At 41.4% G+C, this 26,658-nt stretch overlaps 1 protein-coding gene and 1 long non-coding RNA gene across 3 annotated transcripts in view; both read left to right on the top strand.

Moving 5' to 3' along the window:
• The first annotated feature begins 1,422 nt into the window (after positions 1-1,422).
• LOC309883622 lies at positions 1,423-7,487 on the top strand. 2 transcript variants are annotated; one of them, XR_014318490.1, is made up of 4 exons: positions 1,423-1,471; positions 2,978-3,080; positions 5,684-5,733; positions 6,733-7,487. It is a non-coding gene; the product is annotated as an uncharacterized lncRNA (long non-coding RNA). The 2 variants fall into 2 exon arrangements; XR_014318491.1 differs by lacking the exons at positions 1,423-1,471; positions 2,978-3,080 and adding an exon at positions 4,326-4,624.
• An 8,678-nt stretch (positions 7,488-16,165) lies between these two features.
• The window catches only part of NSG2 (neuronal vesicle trafficking associated 2), a gene marked incomplete at its 3' end in the record, with an annotated part of 35,864 nt that continues 25,371 nt past the window's right edge, over positions 16,166-26,658 (top strand). The window contains exons 1-2 of the mRNA XM_082771577.1: positions 16,166-16,284; positions 16,865-17,015. Coding sequence (XP_082627703.1) covers positions 16,887-17,015 — 129 coding nt within the window. The 5' untranslated portion in view covers positions 16,166-16,284; positions 16,865-16,886. The remainder of the gene's footprint in view (positions 16,285-16,864; positions 17,016-26,658) is intronic.

The raw sequence follows: 26,658 nt of genomic DNA on the forward strand, positions 1-26,658 counted from the left end.
TTCAGTCTTTTTGCCCCAAACTCTTATTCTGTTGAGCTGCAGTGTCTTCAGCCTGCAAGGTGAGGTGGCTGCAATGCAGCACAGCCTACCTTGTCTTTTCCTGGGATGAGGCCAAAAATAACCAGCATCTGTGGAGCTGCTCTGTTACACCTTGTAGTTCTGTGCCCTTTCTGCCTTTTCTGAGGAGATTCCCCTCTAACCAGTGTGTCACTGTGCTGCTTGCTCCTTCCTTGCTGTAACAGCCTAAAGATGTTTCTTAATTTTTTTTCTTTGTGGCTGGGACCAAAGAAAGTTGGGATGGGCATGGGTGTGGGTGCCTTTTATTTATTTAAAGCACACAAGAAAGATTAGGCAGTTTCCCACTGTTTTCAGTCTGTTATGAAACATAGCTCTGCTGCACAAGATGAAATGGAGAGAAAATGGAGAGCGTGACCTGGCTTCTAGAGAAGAATCCAGGGCTGGGGGTTGGAAATGCTGGGTGACAGAGATAGGGTGGTCCTGAGTGTTGTTAACTTGTTGATCTTCAGATGTTTTATTTTCTTTCCTTTTTTTTTTTTTTTTTTTTTTTTCCTCTCCTTTTTAAAAGCCATTTTTTCTGAAGATGACAAAGGGAGATGCTATATTAGGCTGTCATTAATATCACCAGTTCTGCTGTTTTTTTTATCTGAGTGATGGCACCCAGTGGCTCGGAGACAGCCTGTGACTACTGGCAATTGGAAGTCCTACTGCAATGATGTGACTGGCAATGGGGCTGTGGTGGCCTGGAGAATGCTGGTTTACCCTAAAGCCATGCTGCAGGAGGGGATGAGCCCGCAGCTGTGACTATGTTCAACAACCCCACATGGATGTACCCTTTCACTCATCTGCACACCTTGCCTGCCTGTCCAGCAGCTCCTGGGAAGCCTGCTGTCCTCACCCTGCTGGGAACTCATCCCAGTCCTTCCTCCTTGTGGCTGTGTGTCTCAACTCCAAGAGCCCAGCCTTGCTTCTCCTTGCTTCTGTTTTTTTAGCACTAGCAGAGGTGATTATTGTGATTTCTTGCCTCAGTGTACTCACCATTTCCTCTTTCAGCTGAAACTTTTGTAGCTGCCATACTGAGGAGATAAAAAGGGAATTAAAAGCTAGTTGTATTGCCCAGAAACATGTTGTCTTCATTTGTGGTTGCTGTACTGTTTTGAAATCTGTTTTGTGAAGTTTGTGAGACACCCACTTGCCACATGGTTATAATGTAAAAATGGGCAAGATGATGGCATGATGTGAGGACTGATGTTCTGTAACCTACTGGGACCAGAAATAAGCACCTCTGGAAGGATGGGATGCTACAGCTTCCTCAAGAATTTACTGTAAACACTCAGGATATGCTATCTAAACTCTCTTCTTAGATGACCTTCAAAAGGAGAAGCCTGACACCTTTGACTTTCCCTGCCCATCAAGAAATGTTGAAAAAGTAATTAAACGAAAGAAGAAAAAGGTATGAAATGTGGGAGCTGATTAGCTGCCTTTGCATTTGAGAAAATAGCTTCCTGCTTGCTCCATATATGTCTATGTGAGAGCATAAGGGAGATTAAAAGATTGAATTGGTAGTCTGTTTCTGAAAGCCTTACTCACAGAAAAGAAAATTGGAATTATTTTCTCTCTTTCAGGGCTTTAAAATTCTGGCTCTTATTCAATAAAGCTTTTAAGTATGTGCTTACCTTGAAGAATGAGAGTATTCTGTTGACTTGAAACATGTACTGAAATGCTTTCTTGGATTGGGGCCAGGGTGCTGTACACCTTGCTTGGTGAAACCTGGCAGGAAAAAACTTCTGCACCTTCTCTTCCTCTTTTGTTTTAAGCAAAGAAATTCCACAGGTTACAAAAAAAAAAAAAAAAAAAAAAAAAAAAAAAGTCGAGAACAATAGGTACTAATACTATAATAGTAGCAATATGAAATTACTTTCTGTTTCACAGATGTATTTCTGTTCCTGTTCAGTAGTTCAACAAATGCTTGAAATTTAAAAAGGCACATTTATTAAAACAGTAACCCATTATGAGATTTTGTAATGTGTGAGGTACAAGTAATCAGCTAGACTATAATATAGTAATGTCACAGACACTTGATTTAAAACCAGAAAAATACTACTGACTTCAGAGGAACAGCTAATAACATACTATAATATCACTCTTCTAGTACATTAAATAGTCTTCAAAAAGAATGAGGAAAATGTATTATGTTTTAGCAATAAACGTCCATGAGAAAGGAATTATCTTTAGATTTAAACTAGTTTCACGGATGGGGTCCAGCAAAAGTCATAACGTTAGCATGTTAACAGCCATTTATATTTCTTAGTCTGTTTCTCTTTCTGAATGCCATTGTCAACAGTTCCAGTTTAATATTCTTAATGCACACTTGAAATATGCCCACTATAGCTGGAGTTTTATGTCTCTAAAATAAAGGTCATCAACATCTATAAAACAGATAAATACTGACTTGATATCAAATAGTCCAGGCCATTGCTGTGCTGGGATTTGGCATGGGGTCTGAATTATGCCGTTGCTGAGGGATTAAGCAGAAAAGCTTTTTGTCCTGGTAAAAATGAGCAATCTTGTCTTATTCTCTCTCTCTCTCTCTTTTTTTTTTTTTTTTTTTTCCTCCCATTTTGGATGACTTTGAAGATAATTTAATGGCTCTGTGCAAGTTTGCATAAGTTCTTCTTATCTAGAAGTCCGCAAGTCCTGGATAAACAAGAGTGCTAGGCCAGAAAGTAGGGTGGTATCTCATGTGGAAAAATTATGGTATAATTCAAAGGTTTTTTTACTTTTAAATAAGAGATGACTTCCAGTATATCCCATGTATATATCCTTCCGCCACTCCTTGACATCAACGCCTCTAATCCTCTGACTTCGTAGTCATGCTGGAGAAGTCTGCCATATAGGAGATGTTTTGACACAAACTTTTTATATGCTTCATCGAGAAAAAATCAATTTTGTCTTTCAGTACAAAGTCTGGATTAAAGTCTGGAAAGTAATTTCAAAAATGCTTGAAGAAAATGAAAAGTTCAGAAGTCGACTGTCTGCTTGTAGTCAGTTTAATGGAGAAGGTAGGTAATGAACTAAGTGTATTTGCTATCCTAGAGAAAACAAGTTAATAATGCAAGTCCTCAAGGTTTAAGATCTCGAGGTTTAAGGTCCACTAAGCTGTTTGTTTTGTAATATGCTTTACAACTCAGAAATTATAGAACTCATTGCATACTTCATGCTCTTCAAGCCAAATTTGAACTCTTATTTTTCATTGAGGGTCTTATGAAAAGTGTATTACTTGGGAGAAAGGACATCAGAAGTGTTTTCTGCAGTCTTTAACATTAAAAATACGAACATAAAATATGTGCAAGTTTTCCTGAACATGTTAAGTATATACATGTAATTAAACTGTTATTCACAGACAGGTCTAAGGCTGTACTTGGATGAATAATAATTTATTCCTTCACATTGGAAAATTGGAAAATAGTGGTTGGTTTCATACTGACAATAAATAAATTAGATGCTCCCCAAAGGTAACTGTAATACAATTTAACATAACCATCAAACATGTCCTCACACTGTGCCCCGAATGCCACTATTTCATTACTGGAAAATGACTAAGGAATTAAAAGTGGTGCTCTGTACTGAGACAACTTCAATTAGAGACATTGTAGTTGCTACACAATTTGAGATAATACAGCGTATGCTTACAAATGTAATCAGAATTTCTGGCCTCACAGTCTGATGAGTTTTTAGGAAAGAGAATATACTAATCTGTGAAGAGTTACCAGGTAAGTTAAAAATGGCATATTCACGTGCAGTGCTTCTGCTTAGTTTACATTCATGTTGGCAGAAGTTTTCCACATACACATATTAAGTTATATACCAAAATGTACGTCCATTGTTGCCAATATTTTATGTTCATAATGTATTATGTTTTGTACTGGTTAAATTTACACATACATAATAAGAAAATACTCATTCAAATTTCTTCTTCATGAGAACAAAAGAAGTGCAATTTTGGTTCAGAATAGAAATACATATACCCCAGTGGCCTGTTCTCTGCAACCTACCGTGTATGTAATTGAAACGGTAGAAGAAATTTGACACCATGTCACAACATATTCTGTGATTGTTCTGTAAATGTTCTGCATTATGTGGAAAAGTACTGCTGTTTACTTTAAAATCATTTTCTGATTAATTTTGGTATAACAAGATACTGACCATTAATTTTATGGTATTTACATTCTTTATACCAATCATGATTCCAATGGCCTTTGCCATATTTCTACATAGCTCTCTCTCAAGCTGAGAAAGTCAAGACTACTAAATCTCTCCTCATATGGAAAATTTTTTCTTAGCTCTGATAATCTTTACTCTCTTATCTTGGTCATCAATTGAAATGCTGTCTCTGCTTCTCTACGTGCTGCAGAGTTCATCCATATTGCTCATTTGTTTGTGGTGATAAGAGACAGCAATTATTGGCAAGCCTAAAACTGTGTCTGACTTATGCCTGTACAAGTAAATACCTGTGATATCTAAGAACTCCACAGGGTCAGGCATAGGTACCCTTCCTGCTGAACTCAACCATTCCTGCTAGCCAGGAGAGGTGTTCCTGGGCAAGGTGGGTGTCTTTCACATCAGAAGTGTCTTAAGATTGTTTCTCTCTCTAAACCTGTTGCAGAAGCTGTTATAAAACTGTGCTTTACTACCTAACTTGAAGGTTTGGTCATTAATGTCTATGTGACACTTAGCAGTCAGTGAAGAAAAAATGTCTTCTAGGATTTTTGTTTGCCTGCTTTAAGAAAAAGGAGAGTGGGAGACATGGATAAAGGACTAGAAATCTTTTAGAAAGAAACTAGAAACCAAACCATATAATGTGTGATTGCTTCCAAAAATTCAAGTTATTGTAAAAAAAAAAAAAAAAAAAAAGGAAAAAAAGGTCAAGATTTCTGCTGGTACAAGATCTCCTAGGTGGATTTACCATCTCAACATAATGGTTCCTAATCTGTTTTTCTGTTTGTTATGGATATGCAAAGTACTGCTTTGTCTAGCTTGTATTTATCTTGGCATTGAATAGACAAGGCCCATTCACTTTTCAGATACTTACTTCTTTTTGTCATCAGGAGAGAAATCATTAGCTATATATGCAATTTCCACTGATTCTTTTCTTAAAAAAGAAACAAGCAAGCAAGCAAGCAAACAAAAACCAGCCAACCATGCAACCACCACCACCAAAAAACAACCAAATACCTATTCTATCTTTAACTGTAATTGTACCTCATTTTTCAGGAGCTTTAATTGAGAATCTACTATTAAGCCCTATTTAGCTGAAAACCATCAATTCTAACACCTTCTTGCTAATTAGCAGATTTTACACAACACCAAATCAAGGAGATAAGTCTGCTATTGATCTGAATTTTTCATTAAACAAGAAGCAAATGGAATAATTCTGGAAGACATTTAGATATGGATCAACAAATCTGAATAAACTTGCTTCATTTTCTAATTTTTTTACTACATTAATAGAGCTAGAAAACTAATGCTGCATTTTATTGCCTCTATAAATAGTTCTATTGAGAGAAAAAAAAATGTATGTGAATTCTAATGCTACCTATTTAATCCTTGAAATGCTGCATGATTAGATTCAGTGTGACTGAAAATGGTGATGATTCTCCCACAGGCAATGATATGAAGCAAAGTTCACAGAATGAGACATTCTCCCTGGACAGGGTATGTATATAGTCCATTAATTGCCAAGCAAGCTTAAAATGATAAACAAAATAATTAAATTAAAAAGATGCACTGATACTGTTTAATATTATTAATATGTGCCAGTCTTACACTTCAGTATTACTGATGTTGGGCTCAAATATTTTTCAAGATTGTAGTCATGTTTGGGAAGCAGAAGGGTTTGTTCTCAGCAGGAAGCGTTGTATGCGTTCCCAGCACAGGGAAGTGGATTTTGCCTTCACAAAGGCATAGTCCCTGTTCCCTCACTTCAGTTCTTCATGTGTTTGTAGTAATGACTGTTCTTGCCTGTTCTGACCCAATTCTACTCTAGGGCTGGTCCCCTGATCTCTGTAGCTCATTAAAGGCTTTCTCAGTGGAGTGAGGAAATGTTTCATCACATACGTTCCCTCCTTTAACCCCAAAAGATTACTAAATGTCTAAAAACTTGGGTCAGTGTACATAAAATATACTGAAGTGTGCTATCAACTTACATTGCTATGCACAGCAAGTATTAGAGGGGAGATGCTCAGTCTGTAGAGCACAGAAAAGTACAGCAGGTAGAAATGGTTTAATTTGTAAACTGTATGGTCATGTGAACTCATTTTTTTTTTAGCTCTATGGATGCAAAACATTCTTCTGTGATCCAGTGAGCAGTGCTGGTAGTTGGTGTTAATAACACTACTTTCTCATCAGAAATATGTGTAGGTCTGTTCTGGGAAGTGAGAGCATAGCAGCTTGGAGAAATAGCAAAGCTTAAGGCTACTTAGATAATATGGAAGCTTCCCATGAGCTCTAACTGTCCCCTTAAAGAAATTCCATGCATGTAGGTAAGTGGCCTATGTCCAGGCTGCCTACATGTGCAATGTGTGCCTTAATAAACAAAATCTTCTTGTGATGAAGTACAATCTAAAGAGAGTCTATTTGTTATGCTTTGTATATGACTTTTTTTTTCTGTTCATGTAATGTACCACTTCACTTTTGTTGTCTCTTTTTCTTTAGGAAGAGTCCATCTTCGGTTGGGTATAGCAAGAAAATAAAGGAAGATTCAATCCAAAAGGAAATATAAAAGTAGTGAAGTTGTTTGTTATGATCTAGTTCTTACCGAAATTGGTGGCAAGACTACAAGTGGTTTCACTGAACACTGTTTTTCTGTTGTTTGTTTGGCATATGTGTTTCTACTGTTCAAGAGGTTTGTTTTTAGAGTGGCTTAAACAGCTCTGTTGTGAAATATTTATTTGAAGTCATTAAGTCTAGTGTTTCACTTAGTTATTAGATTTGAAAGCTTTTTAATGAGCATAATATTGTGACAGTTTGCTTGCAAAAGAATAGAGACACACATTTAGTGTTGACTGTGTATATTTATTGGTTCTTTTTGTAGCTTGTCAGAATCATAAACAAACATAAATTCAGTAAAGCAGAACCCCACACAAGATATATAGAAACACTTTTGTTCCTAGTGATTTGAATAATTTTGATTTTATTATATTAAAATAACACACAATTACCCTTCTGTTCATTCATCCATTTATACATGAACCTCGGCAAGTATTTTGAATATGAAACCAGGTGAATGTTTTCTGCCTTACTGTTCATCACAAAGCACGTAATAATATCATCATAATCAGAAGGTGCTGTTTATCTAGCTGACTTCAATAACACAATATAATTTTCTTCTGTTATGGAGTTTTATAGTTGGAATCTTGATTGACTGTTAAAACCTTTTAAACTAGCAAATTGTGTAAATGGAACATGAAGACTGCATAAAAATAGTATGTATACAGATTTCATCTCTATAGCTAAAACATTCACCTGTCACAATTAGACATCTTTGGTTTCAATAAAAGGATGGTTTTCTCATTGCATAATGTCTTAGTGTTTGCAGATATAATGACTGGAATGTCAGAGTGTTGAGCTTTAATAGTATGCCAGTGATTGTGTCATTAAGCAGCAAAGCATTTGGAAGGGTTTAATCTTTGTTTACTTAATAGTAAAACTGCAAATATGGAACTGGAATGTGCCTTTCTGATGACAGTTTGGGCATCAAGTTTTTTTTCTGATTTGTGGCTGAGTAATATTCTGATTTTACTTGAAATAGTTGACATTTCAGCTTGGAAAAGGAAGTGAGAAAGCAAAGTATTCAGTCAAGATGTGATCATTTTTCTGGCAGAAGAAAAATGTCATAGTTCCTTGGTATTTTCAAAATTCATGTTTGGAGTCACACATTTATTTATTTATTTTTAATAAAGGAGATAGTCCTCCTCATCCCCCACAGTTGTATCAATGAATTGTTGGCATGAAGAGTAGTTATTTTATAATCCCAGACTGTAAATTGTAGAGCTGCTGCTGTAATGTTTCTTTTCTAGTGAACTGCAGCTTCAATTGGTACCTTTATTAGCACAGATTTAAGTGGCACTGGACATGAAGCTTTTGTGTTTCTGCTGTGCTGCTACTTTTTCATCCAGATGCGATGGCAATTTGAGGGGAGGGCCCATGCAGCATCAACCTTGCCATATAAGTTTATAGTTGTTAACATGCTGCTGATCAAGAGAAAGAAATGTCTACTGACTTCCTTATTAATCCCAGCAATCTGTGTTGTTACCTGCTTGTCATAGTCCTCGTCCAACATGCCTGTGTTCTGCCTTCGCCTTGTTTCCACCTCACTCAAGAATGCAGCTCATGCCCAGAGCAGAAGGTGGTGAGCATCAGTCCTTCTCAGCCTGTGAGGTGTGTGAAAGTGCAAGGAAGGGATCAGCAGGCCCTTCCCCCAGAAACCCTGTGGTAGTGGCAATATAATTAATTGGTTGGGATCCACTAATAGAAAAGAACCTCTGATTGGCAGCACTCTGAAAGGGATCTTACATTTGAAATCACTTTGGGTTAGATCTCCTAATGCAGCAGGGCAAAAAGATTGATGATTTAAGTTCAACTTCTAACTCTCTGTGTAATTTCTAACTTTTCTAGGTTCAGTTTCTAACTCTTTGCCTAGCTTTCTACTCTAGTGACCAGATTTCAAAGGTACTGTTATGAATAAGGGTAGTTAGAGTAGTTAAGCTACCAAAAAAAAAGAAAAAAAATTGGAGAAGATCAAGCTCAGGATGTACAAAGTAGCCCAGCTGACATGCATACGATCATCATCCACTCAGATCCCTGCTGCATTTTTTTTTCCTTCATAAGACCAGTTAAACTGCAGAAGACAAAGTAAATGTTGTGTTGCATTAAAATATTCATATATAATCAAGTAAGTAGCATTTTCAACATGGAAAAAGGGAGTTTGTACAGGAAGAACTTTATTTAAACCCTCTTTGTTAAAAGAAATCAGAAATAAATAGGGGAGCCTCAGGGCACTAGATCATACACTTGAGATTCAGAAAACAACTGACCCTCCTCTGAAGTCTTTAATCATCACTGCAGAAGCAAAGCCAAGGGTCATACTGTCCTGCTGTGGTTCCTGGGTAGTGGTGGTGTTCTTTCACATTCTTTAAAACGTATATCAGTTACCTGAAGTTTTTAATAACAAATCTCACTTGGAGTGTGAACTGAAGCAGATGTGCGAATATAGAGGTCATGATTTGTCTTTGCTTTGCAGCCTTTTTTCTTAGTACCTATATTACCTTTCTAAGCAGTACAAAAAATCTAGTGAATTCTAGAAGTTCAAGAACAATTTTTAAGCTCAACCCTGTGAACATATTGCAGGAGATCTGAAGAGGTACGTTGCAGTACAGAGGTGGGAGGGAGCAGCCAGGGCTTACAGAGTAGCTGAAGGCGCTGCTGCTGAATTCCTCTGATCAGTAAATGCTAGTGTCAGCCACTTGCCTCAAGTTCTTAGAGCTGGTCTGAATAAGTATTCTTTTGTAGCACATTTTTATAAATACAGATGACTCTATAGGAAGCTAAGTAATGCAGAGTAAGGCATTCAGTTACGAATTTACTGGTAAAACAAAGTTTAACTGGAAATAGCACATCTGCTGGGTCTGAAATGTTTTGATTGAAAGTTTTCCCAGATGGTGAGTTCTTGCCAAATGAGGTCCCCTGGCTCCTGGAACACTTCTTGGCAGGTCAGCCCAGGATACGCTGCCTCTTCTGTCTGCCCAGTGACACGAAGGAGTGTCCAGGGCTTGGGGGCTTGAAACTCCAGCCCTTGGTGTTAGGCTACCGCTTCCAAACTGCTGTAAAGCTGTAAAAATCATGAAAATCCGTATCTGGAAGTGCTAAGAGGCTTGGCTGGAGGCAAGACTGCTGGAGCTTCTGCACTCCCTGACACGGAGCTGTGACTTTGGGCAGGCTTCCCGGGACAGACCTCAGTGACAAGGCTTTGCCAGAGCCAGAGGGTCCTGGGAGGTCCCCCAGCTACTGCGCTGAGCTGGTGTTTGCAGATGCTGCCCTACTGCCAGACACAATGTCACTGATCAGCTGAGGCTTGGTAACTCAGGGAATTGTGTTCTGGAAGTGTTTTGATGTTTCTGAAGTGACCTTTCTGGGAATTTCCACTTTGCAGGCATTTTCAAAAGAGTTTGTTTCCTGCCTGATTTGGACCGAAGCCATGATTCAGATAAAAACCCATTTCCTGCAAACTGGCGGCTTGGCTTGCCAGGCAGCTAGCTCTTTCAGCTCATGACCCATCTGCTCTGGTGCTGAGATGAATCAGATTCCTCTGCCCTAATCCTGTGGCCTGCGAGGTTATAACTTGGCCATTACAATCACCAAAGCTAATAATGTTTCACAATTGATTCATTCCATAAAAAGATTTCAGCTTTTAAGAAAACTTGGGAGCAGGATGCGGAGTTTCTCCCATGATCAGATTTCAGGAAAGTATAAGGTGACCTTTGTCTTCACTGGATGTTTACATCCAGTAAATGTCTTTGTCTTTAGGGCCCTTGCTAGCAGTCAATGTTCATGTTTTAACTTCAAAGCTCCTAATACAATTTTGCATGGCCTCTGACTAAAGAATAGCCTTCAGCAGGCAGATCAGTTCTATTTTTTTTATCTTTTGGGAAGTGACTTAAGGCAAATTTGGGGCATATGTGACATTTTATGTATGTGTGCAATAGGTCTTTATGTATGAAACAAAACATGATGCAACTTTGATTTATAGCTCTTGTAAATAATTCTTGGTGACTTAGGCAGGTTTGTGTAATATGTATATTTTCATTGCATAAGCACTTATATAACTACAACAACAGGAATTTCCATAAAACCCAAAGCATCCATACTTCAATGAGTTTAATATTATAGGCTTTTCTGCAAAGTAGCAGGGGAACGTATCATATGAAGTGTATATTAAGGCCACAGTAAATTTTAATAAATGCTTATAGGAAGCTACCCACTCATTAGTGACAGCATCACAGAAATCTGATCTGATGGAAAAAAAAATCCTGATTGAAAGTTTTTCTGCTTGCTTTGTCACTGGTGAAAATCGAGGTGTGTAGCTGCAGATTCATTTTGTTAGAAGTAAAAGATATGGAGGCCCCTGAGCAAGAAGGGAGTACGCCTTGATGCAGAGAGAGGCCAAATAGCTGCTGGATGATGCTGCATACTTTCACGTCCTGTTGTTTGTGGTCCCTCTTAGAACAGGCTGCATTGCATCTTCTGTGCTCCATGTATGGGGCATATTAATGAGAGCATCTCTTCTTCTTGTTCCGAATTGTGAACTCACAGGTGCATCTCATCTAAGAGATTTTGCTGAATTGCAAACATTGCTGGGCTGCTTACGAGTATATGTCTGATTTGTGTAGTCTTCCCAGAGATCATGATAAGAACATGTTCATGCTGTGAATGTGTGAAATTTATTGCATGCCTGGCATTCCTGCACAGATGAGGAATGGAGGCAGATTAAAAGAGCTGTGCAGGAGGGTTCACTAAGGCACTGACAAATGCTTCCTCTCCTCCAGAATCTTTGTAAACTCTTGTAAACTCTTGTATTTTGAAATGAATAATAGATTAACATGGCTTTTCTTTCTTTTTTTTTTTCTCTCTTTTTTTTTTTTTTTTTCCTTTTTTCCTCCTGTTCTGCTATATGCTTATTTTCTTGTTCCTAATGTGTGTGTGACAGGACATCAGCAGCACTGATGTGATTTCACATAATGGATGATCTCCTCCATAGCAAAGGCTACAAGTAGTTAACCCCAACTTAAAATATACATGATCAGTTTTTACACCCCTTGGTATTTTAAATTTCTTTAACTCCATGTAGGATAGAAATTCTTGGCTATGATACTAATTTATCTGTGGAGTGATCTCCAACAGCAAAGAAAAGAAATGCATTCCTCGCTCAGCTCTGTCATTCCAGACTGAGCAAACCAGCAGGGGATGTGCAGTGAGGAGCAGTTCAGAGCATGGGCAGGGCACAAGAACTTGCCCTTTTCTAACTTCCACAAGTCTGTGGCTCATGCAGGCAGGCATTTTAGTGGGAACAGTTCCATACTCTGGGTTTAGGTTGAGGATGTGGTGAGATTCCTTCCTGTATTGATGTGCTCTGTCTAAACGTTGCTTTCTGTCACATCATGGTGTCTTTTACAGGAAAACACAGATGTGAATTTGTGACATACGGTATTTGTTAAGTTAGAAGGCTCAGATCAGGGCTGGGTTTGGCTTGAACTGTCACCTGAACTGTGCTCCTCACTGCTTGTCACTATTCTATTAGACTCATTTTGATATGAATTAATGGGAATGTCTGAGAGACAAACCCGATCTTTCATGAGATGAGTCTGAAGTGGCTGATGTTCTTCCTAGGCTCACCCTGCCTTAACTGGTCTGATTTCCTGAGACTTTGTCCTTACTGTGTGTTTTCAAGTTCTGCAGTTTCTCCTCTTAGTAATTTCTACCATCTGTCCACATGCTTTCAGATACTTTTATTGAGAGCCCAATGTCAGTTTTTCAATGTGTGAGAAGAGATAAAAATAATATGTTACTTACAATAATGTACAAGAACACTATAGGGAAAGTGCATGGTGTGCAGGAAATATGTTTTATGAAGAGGTGTAATGGGCATAAGGAATTTGTAGATCATGGAGCAAGTAAGGAAAATAATATTCATGAACACTGAAGTGCAGTTGATTTATATGTTCAGGCATGGAGTGGGTAGAAGTTGGACTATTTTGAGTGACATTTTGTTTACGACTTGCAGAATTCACAATACAGTGAAATGTTATACCCAAGCCCTATTACAAATATCAAGCCTCTTAAAGACAGCCAATAATCTTCAGTGTAAACTGATAATGTAAAAAGTAATTCTACTCTGATTTGTTTAACTGGAAATAGAAAATAATACATCATGTGAGTCTTATTAAATGAAGAAGGAGAGGCATATATTTTTGTTGACAGGAGAAATACATTGTTTACTCCTCTGGAGTCTCATGTTGCTCGTACTGCTGCTTTGTCTTATTGCCAGTCACTGATCTGCTCTGTGTGGGTGGAAATGTCAGAGTTTGTATTCTCTCCATAAGAAAAGCTGTACGTTACTCGTTGCTTTGTTGTATTCACTTGGGTTTGCTTTAATGCTGTCTCCAGAGAAGGTTTGCTTTTAGGATCTTGCTGGCAACTTTAAGCATCCGTTTTCTTCCATAAAGCATTCTGCTCTGTAAACTCACTGCTGGTAGTTGGTGTCTGTCTGTGAAACTGGTATTTTGCAAAGAGGTATTTGCAAACTGAAATGGAGCATATGACCCGAAACGGTTACAGGGCTAGTTTGGTCTCATGGAGGAAATAAAGGAAAGTTACTGGATGTAATGCCAATGACAGCTTAGAGGGAGACAGTATCTCTCTGCACATCTCCATCTGCCATGCTGCCAGAATTCTCAGATGGTGCCATTGAGACGTTGCTTAAAATGTGCTTCTGTTCTGAAAAGTCGTAAGGTAAAAGCCGCATCTGCTCACTTATCGCAGGTTCTCGCTGCTAGTACTCACAACTAAAAGCCTTCCAGTGACAAAGTGGCTCTAACTGCCAGTGCTCAAGTGCTGGCAGCATTGCTCTGTGCTCTCTGGCTTATACAGACTATCCCCAGCAGGGTTCAGTTCTGTTTAGTTATCGGTAGATTCACAGATTTGTATTTAACAGCAGAAGTAATGCACAAGAAGGTATGGGACTCACCTCATTGCTCCTTAGCTATGTTACTGTGAAGAGTATTCAGCTATAGCCAACAAAGGTTAATGTATTAAACTCTGCAAGTCAGTCTGCAATGTCAGTGTATTTGTGTGAGTCGACATACTGAACAAGCTGGTGCCATGTTTGCAACTTTATTTTTCATGGTATAACTATGCTTACCATGGATTTGCACAAGTGATTCTGGAGCTTTAACATGACTGTGTTTGTGGAAAGTGTTGCTTAAGACATTCTCTTAAGTAAGAGGATCTATCGACTTACTGCTAAGATTGTATTTTGGCTAGCAGAATATGCATTCCTGATGTTGATGTTCATGAAAGTGATTTGGCTTAATTATCACACAAGGTACTTGCAAGCTTTGCTTTTCAACAAAGCACTCTCATAGCACTTTATAATTCCCAGATAAAGGTAGAAGACCACTATGGAATTTCTATGTAGTTACAATGCAGTTGTTTCTTTTTTTTTTTTTTTTTAATAGTATTTCCCAGTTCCTCAGTTGAAAATAGCCATTTTGCTGAGCGAGGAGCTAGAGTAGTTCAAAAGTGTATGTTCAGGAAAAGATAACAATGGAGTCTGTTAGTCTCTTTGGATAGTCAAATCATATGATATAATCTGTAATATATTGAAGGTTGGGGAAAGAGTTGTTGCAATTGCTTTTTTATTATTATTATTTATTTTTTTCAGTTGGAGTATTTGCCACATGGGGAGAGGCAGAGAGAGTGAGGATTGCAGGATTGTTCAGCCTGGAGACAGCTCAGATCAGAGCCAGAATCTTCTCACTGTGGGCAGGCCAAGGGGCAATGAGAACAAGCTGAAACACAGGCAATTTCTTTAAAAAAAAAAAAAAAAAAAAAAAAAAAAAGAAGAAAAGATTTTTTTGGCTTTTTGGATTTTGTGTTTTTAGATTTCCTTACAACCTCTGCATTTTGAAGGTCCTCAAACTGAGCCAAACTACCAACGTGGCATTCATCTCTGTGCAGAGCATGAGAAGGCAGGTTTTGCAGGGTTTATAACTTGCTATATATTTGCACAGATCCTAGTCCAGATGGGCATTGATGGTTGATTTCTAGTAACACTGCAATATTAAGTTATTACATGTAGTAATTTAATCAATTGTCTTTAGTGAGTGGGTTTATGCTCCTCTTAAGAGGCACATTCTCCCATCTCTTAGGGATGCAGTCTGCTGGCTTTCTTTGTAGGTATCTGTTTCTGGGCAGACTGCAGCAGCCTGGAGTTGTAGTTACAGAGAAAATCTTGTCGAGTTGAGCTGAACATGGCTAACGGATGGATCTGGGGAGGATTCTGCTACTGAGCTTAAGACGTTTTTTCAGAGCAGCATGGATATGAACTCCCCAAACCTTGCGCTGTGGTCAAATGTAGCAGATGCTTCTGAGCACATCGAAAAGCTACCTGCTGACAAATTATAACACGCTGAATAAGAGTGACTCCAAGTAAATGCTCACACATGGCAGAACCTTATTGTTAAAAATGGAAACTCCATCGGATGGGATTTTCTATGGAAGTTCAGCCTTATACAGAAATGTGGCAGAACAAATTCCAACCCAAGCATTAAAAGCTGGCAAAGACAGATTCTTTAAAGGACCGTGCCAGGGGATGGTAGCAGTGAATAGTTTCAGCTGTCCCACCTCTCCTACCTTCCCGGGACCCTTCTTACCCTAAAACTGCAGCACCACGAGCGAGCTCCTGCCAGCGCCTCAAGCGCTAGGCCTTGCTCTGCCAAGCCTGGCTTTAAACACATTTTCACCATTTTATTATGGGAACAGCTCCCGCCTTTTAGGGCTATATTTAGGGCTCGAAAAGATGCCAAACCGCCAGCCCAGGCGGTAAACGCTCTGCTTACAAACCCATCAGGCTCCAGCCTCGCCCTGCAAGGGGACTGGGTCGAGGGATGGATCGTCAACCCCCACCCCTTCGGCCCAGCGACACCCCCAAAAACCCTTCCCGACCCCTTTTTGGTGCCCGCAGGGGGCGCCGGGGCGCGCGGCCGTGCGCGGCGGGGACGCCAGGGGGTGCCCGAGGCCGCGCAGCGGGTGCGCGCCCGGCGGGGGGGGGGGGGGGGGGGGGGCTGAGGGGAAAAGAAGGGGAGGGGGCGAGGACGGGAGGAGGAGGAGGGGAGTGAGGAAGGGAGGAGAAGCGGGGGGCTGAGGGGAGGAGAAGCAGGGGGTGAGGGAAGGGAGGGAGGTGTTTGGGGGGGGGTGGGGGGGAGCCGCCCCGCCCTCAGTCGCCGTTGCGGAGCCGAGCGCCGCGCAGCGCTGTCCCTTCAGCACCGCCGTCGGCACGCGGCGGCCGCCCTTAATTACAGCGAATCGAATAAATTACCCGAAAATTTCCGCCCGCCCCGCCTCCCCGCCGAGATCCCCCCCCCTCCTCCCCTCCCCCGGCCCCGCAGCAGCGCCCGGGCCGAGCCGCCGCCAGTGACCGCGTGGTTTGCAGTAAGTAAAGGCTGGGGGGAGGCGGGAGGGGTCCCCGCAGCCCACCCCCCTCCACTCAGCACCTCCACATCGCGGGGAGACCCCCGGGGGACCCCTTCAAGGCGGCCGGAAAAAATTTGGGGAGGTGTGGGGGGGGTGAAATGCACCTGGGGCCGGGAGATGCGCCCGGTCCCCGGGGTGGTGGGTGCTGGTGGGTGCTGCTGGTCGTGGTGCTGGTGCCGGTGGGTGATGCTGGTTGGGGTGCTGGTGCCGCTTGTGGTGCTGGTTGGGGTGCTGGTGCTAGTGGGTGATGCTGGTCGTGGTGCTGGTACCGGTGGGTGATGCTGTTGGTGGTGCTGGTGCCGGTTGTGATGCTGTGCTGGGGCTTGCAGCGGATAGGGGGGTTAAGGGGTGTTTGTGGGGTGTCTGTGTAAGGCGAGGAGAAATACATGTGTGAAGTCAGCCTTGGCGTGGCATGCTGTGCGGCTAGAAACCTGGGTATAAAACCCAGGAAACCAATCCGCCAAGGCAAAGTGAGCCAGGCAAGGCAGAAATCCTCTTCCCGCTACCCTTGTGACATCGATCGTCTCGCTGGTTTTAGGTCTGGAAAGCAAGGTCCGAGAATGGTGAAGCTGGGGAGTAATTTGAACGACAAGAACAGCAAACCACCATCCGGCGAAGATGGTTTTCAGACAGTTCCTTTGATCACGCCTTTGGAAGTAAATCACCTGCAGTTCCCGGCTCCGGAAAAGGTAAAACAAAATCCAACGGCACCCCTGCATGCTTGTGCACATGTACGTGCCCCTTGGTTTCCCTGTCCTTATCAATTAGTGGTCATTGATGATATGGGCTGTGGCATAGTGTCTATACAATAAATAAAAAGGGGGTGTCTTTCTTAGTGTATTTATCTGCTTGTACATGGCAACTGAGCACACAACTGTCCCCCAGCTCCTTCCCTCCTCAAAAAATATCTAAATATTCCTTTGTATATACATCAGGAAAAGGCTTAGTGTGTTTCTCTTATAAATGCTGGAGAAATTGAGGAGCAGTTCACAATGCATAATTATTATCAGTAAGATTAGTTGCTTGCATTGAGAGTAATTCAAGAACTCTTCCAAAATAAACAGCTATTTTAATTATCTCAGTTAAGGTTTATTTTCTTCTCTGTGGCTATGCAAAGCTCATTCGGGCATTCACGATGCTGATTTCTCTGAAGAGAGCGACTGAATTCCCCCATGCACTGGCTGGTGATGGAGCAAACCCAGGTTTTGTTCCCCCAATTGGCTCCTGCCAGGGGACAGCTTTCTCCCCTGCCCACTCTCAGCACTGAATGCAGCACTAAGATGTCCAGAAATGTGCCTCAGCGATTGGCTGAGGTTTGGTGGTTGGGGTGTTTTAGATGCAGGATGTGGCTGGAAATCTTTTGTCTATAGCATTGCAGTGACGGTGCATATCAAAATAACCCGGTGAGGACATGATGAGATCGTGAAAATCTGTATGCCACAACGGTCCTTACAAAAACAAAGCCTGTCTGCAGTGTAGTTCCCAGATACCACAGAGATGGAGCCAACTCACCCGAAAGTACAAGACAGAATGATTAGATCTCACAGGATAATGGAATAATAGTAAAATTAACACTGATGATTATTGAACATACATCCTGTTTTTACTGTAGTACAAAATGAAGTTTCTCTAAATACATTAGGAGAACATGATGATGGATGTGATAAAACTGTCAAGATAGACAAACTGAGTTTATTTTATGATAGATAGAGCTGAGTCAACTGCCTTGACATCCTGGGAACCAGCCGTGCCAGACAAAGGACCTAGGTTCATTCCCCATGGGCCTCATGGCAATCAGGAGCAACTTCACTGCATTCAGGAGTTACGCTTCCATGAATCGTTGTGAATGAGAGGATAAACTGGTCCGTATCTGTGACTCTGATAAATAAGGTTAAGCAAAATAACTTGGGCAAAGCAATATGATTTATGACAAATGTCTGAGAAGCTCAGAGGAAGGTATGGATGTGTGAAAATAACTTGTATGATCCTAGACAAATGGCTTATTGACACCACACACACACATTGACACATGATGTGAAATGTAACTGGCTCGCGTATCAGGTGAGACATGGAAAACCTAACAAAAATCCTTTCAAGCTAATAAGGTGGTAATGAGTGTTCTCAAGACCACCATGTTCCAATTGCCTGTTGGTGAACAAACATTGGAGTGTATTGGTCTAGTGTGATTCCTTGCTGATTTTCCTGTTTAAACATGCCTGCATCAATAATTCACATGTTGTTAGGTTACATTACCTTCATTAACATACATTACTGTCAATGCATCTACTGACATCCATATTTCTCTTTGCTGGAAGAGTGGGATGTTTCTCCAGGAGTGCTAAGCATGATTCAGAACTCATTACAGTCAATGGTATTGATTTCTGCAGGCTGTGGTTCAACTCCTGTGTGCAGTAAGCCTAGAGTTAATGGCGACAGAAGATTTGTTACATGGAGAGGTTATTTACGATAAAAGCAAAATAATTCACATTCTGTTTCTTTTGCTCTTTGTAGAACAGATTCTGTTGGGCTGAGTTCATCCTGGGGCAGAGTAAAGACCTGCTAATAAGGAGAGGGGCCTCAGGTGAAGAGCTTGGGTGAAGGTTAAGTGGTGGGGGAAACTTCAGCTTTGTACTTGGTAAAGCAAAGCTGCAACTGAATTCTGCAAGACTGTGAGCCTGAGGAAGAGTAAACATAGATTTCAAGTCATTCAGAGTGGATTTTTGTTTGGACTTGCCTTCATGTCAGGAGGCAGGGTTAAAAAAAATATCTAAAATCAATTTTACTTTTTTTTCTTTGTATTCCCCAAACCTGCCAGCAGTAGATTTCAGCTTGTAAGAGTGGAAACAAAAGCCAGGGCACTTTCTGTGCCTCTTGCACGGGATGTCGCATAAATCCCCAGAGACAAAACCGGTTTGGTATGGGGGTCTGTGTGTATGAGCTCAGAAGGGCTTTGCTCTCTTTTTCCTAAATGCAAATCAATTGCTGCTTGCTTTTAACCACAAGGAGGCAATGCTCCCAGCCTCCACGCTCCCATCAGGGAATCACAACGCCTATGCTACTGCAACAAAGAGCTGGTGCACCCTGGCATTTTCCTGTGATTGAAATCTAGAAGAAGAAAAATGGGGGAGCAGGAGAAAAGAAAACCTGTTCAAATGCTCCCTTTTCTGGGTTTATCTTGACCATTAAAGGGTATCGTCATTTAAGACACTGTGAGCTCTTAACCCATATCTAACCTGGATTGTCCAGGGGCACTCCAATGTGCATCAAAACGAGAGCAAGGCTCTGTGTATTTGCTCTAGCTTCAGTTTGGCTGGTAATTTGGAGTGGTACAGGCTTTGGGTTGTGATTCAAGAGGCGGCTAGGTCTGTACTGGGCAGCCCTACTGCTGTTCTCAGTGTGCAGTGGTGCATGTATCTCGCATGGCAAAGGTTTGCAAACACTGTCCATTTATAGGAACTTTTTTTTTTTTTTTTTTCCAGTTGAGTCTTAGACACCTGCATGCATGTGGAAGAAAACCAGACCTGTTGTTTCTCAGCATACTTGCCTTTGATTCTCCTTGAAAGCCACCCACAAAGCCCGTGGAATCTGCAGACTGAAAATAATTTTTAAGGGCTTAAACTATCCATTTTTTTCTTTGTTTTATTATTATTGTTATAACTGGATCACTAGAGAATACCTCTAAGTGACTCTCAACATTGACCTCTATAGGTGTTTCACCATAGCTGATCTCTTTCAAGGCATTTTTTGTTCAGCTCCACTTTCAGAGAAAGGATACACAGAAAGGCTATCAAAATGAGGCTTTTGCTCATGTGATGTAATTCCTGAAGCCCATCTCTTTTCAGACAGCTCCTTGATTATAGGAAATCATTTGGTGAGGGGGCGAAATTCTTAAATTCATGAATGTATTAGCTGTCCTTTTGGGGATGCTTTACTAATAGGTTTGTTTTTTGAAGTGCTGTGAGCTTTGCAGCTCCCTCTGACATCCACCTTGATACTGTTGGAAGTGAGGATGTCTCCTGCAAAGGCTCATGTTATTCCTCCTGCAGCATCAACATTCTGGTGGATCTGTCAGCGATTGTACGGCTGCAAGGGGAGAAATGTACCCAGGATGGTAATTTCTCCCCTAGGGTGTTAAGCCTGCTGTGTATTTATATTTATTGACTGTCTTCAAGCCTCAAGTTTTTTTCCCTTGGTCCTGTCCCCACCGCTGCCCCCCTTCTCTTGATGGGGAGAATTTGCAGAAGGCAGAGAGATGCTCTTAAATCATTTTTGTGTGGCTGTTTTGCTGAAATCCACCCATGTAGCAGGAATAATAACAATCACTGGTGACAAGCCCTTGACCTGGCTTTTTATGTTTCTGAATTTAATTTCTTTTGTATTCAAAAAAAAAAAAAAAGTATTTTTCTTTCAGGAGCTGGGAAGAAAAGGCTAGCTGTTCACTTGTTTTCCTGGGCGTAGACAAAGTGCTTTAGCTGTAATTGTTATGTGCGTCTGCAATAATAATGCTAAAAAATACACAACTTTTAACAGACCATACTGTTTCACTGAAATTTTAAATGAGACCAACAACTGGGGACCCCTTGGTCTCATAGGCTCGCTTCAGCAAAATCCAGCAGGAAATGCCTCTGTTCTGGCAGTAAAAATCTTAATTTTACATAATACACAAGTGCATGAAAGCTATTGTCAGGGCTGAAAAAAACATCCGGCATGTCTTTTGTGGGGAAAGCTGCAGAGGGCTTATCATGTGGTCCATTGTTCTTTATTTTGAATGCATCTGGAGGCTTAAGAAATAATTTCTCTGGTGACAAATTCCTGCCATCAACCCAAGAAAGAAAAAAAATAGATGTAAATGCTCCCTTCAAATACTTTTCCCACCCCATCCTCCGTATAGTCTGTGGCCGCACCCTGCTCTGAGTGCCCCAGACCATGCTTTTTAATACAGTGTAATCGAGAAATCCTGGAAATCAGGAGTGTCCCTTGAGCTCACAGCCTGTCCCTCTTGGTTTAGTAGAAAATAATGTTTTGTCCTGGCCAGCTGAGTAGGCATAATTAATAGTACGCTGGATGAGTGCTCTGGTACCTAGGGGACTACTTGCAGCTCTGTCCTGAAACATCGCTGTCAGCCTGCCCTCTGCCCTAGCAGCATGCTGCAGCTCCGGGCAGCCTCAATGCATGCAGCCAGGGCAACTTGGAGCAGGTTTTGGGGTGCAGTAGGGTACAATGGGAAAAGAAAACACGAATAAAAGAAATTTTCTTTCTTTTACTGCAACTATGAAGGAATGGGCAAGCTGTCCTGCCCCATCCTTTCCTTTATCCACCCGGGAAATGCTGCCTAATCCCCACAAATACCAAGTCTGAGCCTTCCTCTCCGGTGACATTTGTCCTCTAAATGCATGTTTGGATGTAAACACCACCTCTGCTCATTAAGCCACAATAAATATTTGCAGCAACGCTCACCCTGACAGCGCAGTGTTTTTGGGGTAACCTTTCTGATTTTGTTTGCGTGTCTCAGACAGCCCTGCTGGAGGTTCTTGGCAGTTGGTGCTCCTCTTCTTCAGATGCTCTTCTGATGGCCTTGCCCTCGCCCTAACATACTGAACAACGCTGGTTACCTGTGTCCACTCCTGGCAGGGCTGTGCTGCAACCCGAGTGTGTGCTCGCAGCCTGCGCAGACACCCGGGGTAGCATTCAGCTACCTCACTTGCATACAGATAGCACGCTGCTGCTGCTGCAGCTCCTGAGTATGGAACGGCTCAGGATTTGTGTAGCCTGTGCAGAAATTTCTCTCCTTGCAGCGCTACCAGAGCCTGAATTAGGTGGTTTAAAGCTAGCTCATGCCTGTTTATGTGAGCTCCATTGCCTCTCTTAAGCCCAGTTATGTCTGCTCTGTGTTTCTTAGAGCTACATTCTGCAGAAACAGCTGAAATGGACACAGGAGAAACGTGTTTGGGTATGGCTGTTTGGCTAAGCCTGTTGAAATCCATTCTTTATTTCAACATGAAATGCCATTACTGCAGGTGGAAGTTATTTCAGCAAGACTGTGGACTTAACCCCACATCCCAGTTGCTTACTGGTCTGTGAAGTAAGTCTGGGAAGGATTCTTGATTAGTGTAAATCTGTCATTTGGATGAAATCAATGGAGCTCTGCTAATTTACCCTGGCCAATTTACCATCACTATTGCTGTGTGATTGATTCTTTTGTCTGCTTTGCTGTACCCTTCCCTGGCTGAACCTACTAAAATCAGTTTTTACACCCTTTCACAGCCTCCCATGGGCTCCTGCTGGTTATGGGCACCTGGAGATTTGTAGTGAGACTTAACTGAATAATTTTCAAGCTGTCTTTGTGTTTGTGAGCTACGCTTTTCCCTTCTCAGCTGCTTTCAGCTCCCAGTGCAGCTTCTGCGTTCTGTGCTGCCTTTCATCGGTGGTGCCAGGGCTGATTATATTTGCTGTCTTTGTCCTTTTGTGATTTTCCTTATGCCTGGAATATCCTCCTGGCACTGATTCAAGAGACCACTTTTTTCTACCACCCTCTGTGAAGCTCATTTCTAGTACAACACCCATTAGATGAGCTGATACAGGAAAAATACAAAAAGCAGATTGTTTCCACTGGCTGGGGCTTTCTTCATTGACTATGGAGACTATGGATTTGATCCCAGGACATCCTTTTTCCTTTTTTTTTTTTTTTTCTTTCTTTTTTTCTCCTCTTGTTCATTGATATTTCAGACATTTCATGAATTCAAATAATGAGTAGGGTGTCCTGGGGACTACCAGTACATACATCCTAAATGCCAATTTTCTTATTAATCTCTGGGAAGTCTGCCTGCTGAGATATGTTCATCCTGTAGATTGGGAAGCACTGCCACCTCTTCCATGGGATGTGATGTAGTTTTAATTATAGGTCTTCAAAAACTTATCCAAATTTGTCTTAAAATCTTGGAATCTGCCACAGGTAGCCTGATTACTGATCTGTCCAGTCTGATGTGTCCTGTTTCTAGCAGGAGCCAGTGCAAGACTCAGAAGGAGGTACAGGCAGTAGACAAGGAGTTGCTCTGGTCCATGAATGTTTCATCCAAAGCCTGTAAAGAAAGAGATTGTTATAAGCTCTGAAACCTGATTTTTCCATCTCTTTTCCTACACTCTCTTACTGCTAAATATTTTAACTTCAGCTGCTCTTGGCAATGTGCACAGCTCATTTGCCCTTAGAGGCTGGCTGCATGTGAGGATTAGAGCTCGGAGGTCACTGGAGACTTTTGTGTGGGAGCAGGTGGTGAATTTTAGCCATTCCTTGGCATGAATCACATAAGCATAGAAACTGCCTCAGTCACAGCAGATTTAGTGCCAAGGCTGGGGGTCACCATTTTGCTATCATCAGTAACCTGGACAGCATGCTGCAGCTGGGACTTGGTCGAAGGTCTTTTTCAGATACTGATGCTCAGTTGGGTAATGATGGCAAAAGAAACCACGATGTCAATGCCAGTGTGAAGCTTTATTTTCTCTTCTCTCTTTGCAAGGAATGAAGAAAGGCATGTCTTTGGAAGCTGAGAGTCTCATTTTCACTTAAAAGTGAGCATGACTAATCCAAACGGAAAGTGATGGGTGTGTTACAACCATTTTGTGGGACTACAAAGGCCAGCTTTGAACCTGGAAGAAACCTTTCTCCTTGGTAGGAGAAGCGCATTTTGTTTATCTCTTCTGTCAATCTGAAAGCCACTCTGAGTGAGAGACTCTTCATTATTAATAATCCCGGGAAGTAGTATTTTAAATTTTTATGGTCTGCACTTTGCAGCACCTGAACCACAATATATTACATGCACTGTGGCAGTGAAGTGGGAATTACAGCAGGGCTGCATGTCCTTTTCCAGATGAATAATTTAAAGTTTTCACAATGCCAGTTATGTTAAATATTATTACTCATTTCTTCAGGGAAAACCATTGAGCTCAAACGCAAATATAAAGCGGCAATAAATGATGTTACATTTAGCCAGCCTGAGACAAGACTCAGAATTCATATCAGTTCATTTTCTGAAACACTTACTTCATACCCTTGCAGGAAAATCCTTTTTAAGTTTCCATGCTTAATGTGATATTTTTCCATTTGTCACATTTCACGTCTGCACTGCTCCTTCTCCCTGAAAGCAAATGCTTTCAATGTGGTCCATTTGGTGAAAAGTTGCCTTTCTTTCTTTCAGCATCCAAAAATCTCTAGATTTCCCAGCACTCTCCTACTGTTTACTTTCTTAAGGTTGTCAGTGATGGATTTCCTGCTGGTATATGCAGCCTCTGAGCTGTTGTTTCTCACCTCAGCATACCTATAATTTTCCAAAGTATCACTACGGAGAAGGTGTCTGGTCCTGCATTCATTATTTGAAAAGGAAAGGTTTCCTGTTAGCTCCAGTGGTCACTAGCGTTAAGCCTAGAATAGTAAGTACATTTAAGTTTAGTACTCAATAAATGTATTAGCAAACAGCATCATTAGAAAAATCTTGCTTGTATGGACCAGCATGATAGATATGTCTTGTCCCGTGTTTGGGATTTTATAACTTTTACAGGCTTCTGTGTAGACCACTACTGAGGTCTTGTAGAAGGGCATTTGAGGGATTGGAATGAAGAAGATGCAAGAAAGTAGATAGAAAGTAAAAACCTTTAAAGAGTTGGAGTGTGTAATCGCATCTGCTAACCTAGAGTGATTGAGGACAACAATTCTGCAGAGAGCTGCCATTTTCCATCGAGCATCTGACTTTCAACCCAACCCAGCCATATCACTTGCCAGCCCCTAATCCCAAGAATGTTTTATTTATATGGAGCTATTACTGCCGCTCAGTTAATGAAAACCTGAGCAAAGAGGATGCACTGTAAGTAGCAGCCACAAGTTGCTGGTGTGACTCAGCACATTACTCTGCTTTTATTTATTTATTTATTTTTCCTTGCTCTTCCTTCTCTAACATGGGGATACTGGGCCCATGCTGCTCTGAGTGGTCTCGCCGAAGAATGCCAGAGGAGCCCTAAGACTTTTTATTATAACTGGCTGTGGGAAGGTGACTGAAGCAGGCTTAAGCTCTGATCTGGCCAAAACACTTAAATGCACACTTAACTTTGAATATCCAACTAATTCTGCTGATGTTAATAAGATGACTTGCAAGCTCAAAAGCTTCACTGAATTGGAATTTGGTAAGTTCAACTGCTATATAAACTTAGTTTGGGAGGAAGCTGCAAGGACTAGGAGCGTGGATTCTCCTAATTAGAAGTGTCTTTTTGCTGCTCCATGAAAGCCCTTTACTCTCATCTTGTGTTCTTGTAATCTGCAAACTTCATCTGAGAAGCAACTTTCAAAGAACAGTTTTATCTCAGGTGTAAAATGAAAAAAGTCCCACATAATTTATTTGTGTCCTCTTTATTTTCCCTCTCAAAAACTATACAGTGTCTCTGCAGTTAAAGGTGGAGTGTCTCTGGGAAACAGTGTGAAAAATTTAAGAACAGGTTATAGCAGCAACCTAATTTGCAGGGAGATCCCCTGAGATGGTATTCATCTAAACTCCATCCACAGTACAGTCTTCAAAGGTCTGCAGCTGGGCTGTACTGAGCTGGCAGGGAGTCTGCTCTCTGGTGGACAATCGCAAGCCACTAAGTGAAGCTTAGGCATAAGCTGGTGCTGGATCAGGGCCTAGATAAAGGAACGGAAAGGCTGACAGGTGTCCAAAAAAGTTCAAAGGGTATTCATCCAGCAATCACAAAGTCTCAGTTAATCCAAAAAGCTGATTGATGGGACTGTTCTTGCTTTTTAATATTCATTTGCAGGTGTGCAGGTTATTTCGTGACATGAATAAAAATAATAATAATTCACTGCCCCAGTAAGCTCACAGAGTTGGGGATAGTGACCCAAAACAGCCAGACCCTCCTCACTGTGAGGAGTATGAGTTAAGGCAAGGCTTAGGGAGTGTGCAGGAGAAGGTGAGATCTCAAGGAGGCAAGGGCAGGGAATAGGTAGAGCGATGTTGCTGTGTTAGGGATGGCAAGGAGGCTAATTGTCTATTTTGAGATTATTCAAGAGACTTCTTGGCCATTTAAACACTGATTTGATTGTTTGCATTTATGGTCTGTACTCATGAGGCCAGAGCACAGCCATGCTGTGCTGCTGGCTCTGGTATTTACCCCCTTACTGCAGTCCATTTCCACCATAACAGCATTGCAGAGGAGAGAATGAGGAGATGGCCATTTCTCCCACTTCAGTTTGCTTTGAATTGCAACCTACACAGGACCCCAATTTCATACTCCTTTTCACCGGTTTCAATCAAGAACAACTGTACTGGAGTCAGCAAAGCTGCAAAAGGT

This window comes from Aythya marila (assembly GCF_965140915.1).
Source record: "Aythya marila genome assembly, chromosome: 14".
NCBI classification, from domain to species: domain Eukaryota; kingdom Metazoa; phylum Chordata; class Aves; order Anseriformes; family Anatidae; genus Aythya; species Aythya marila.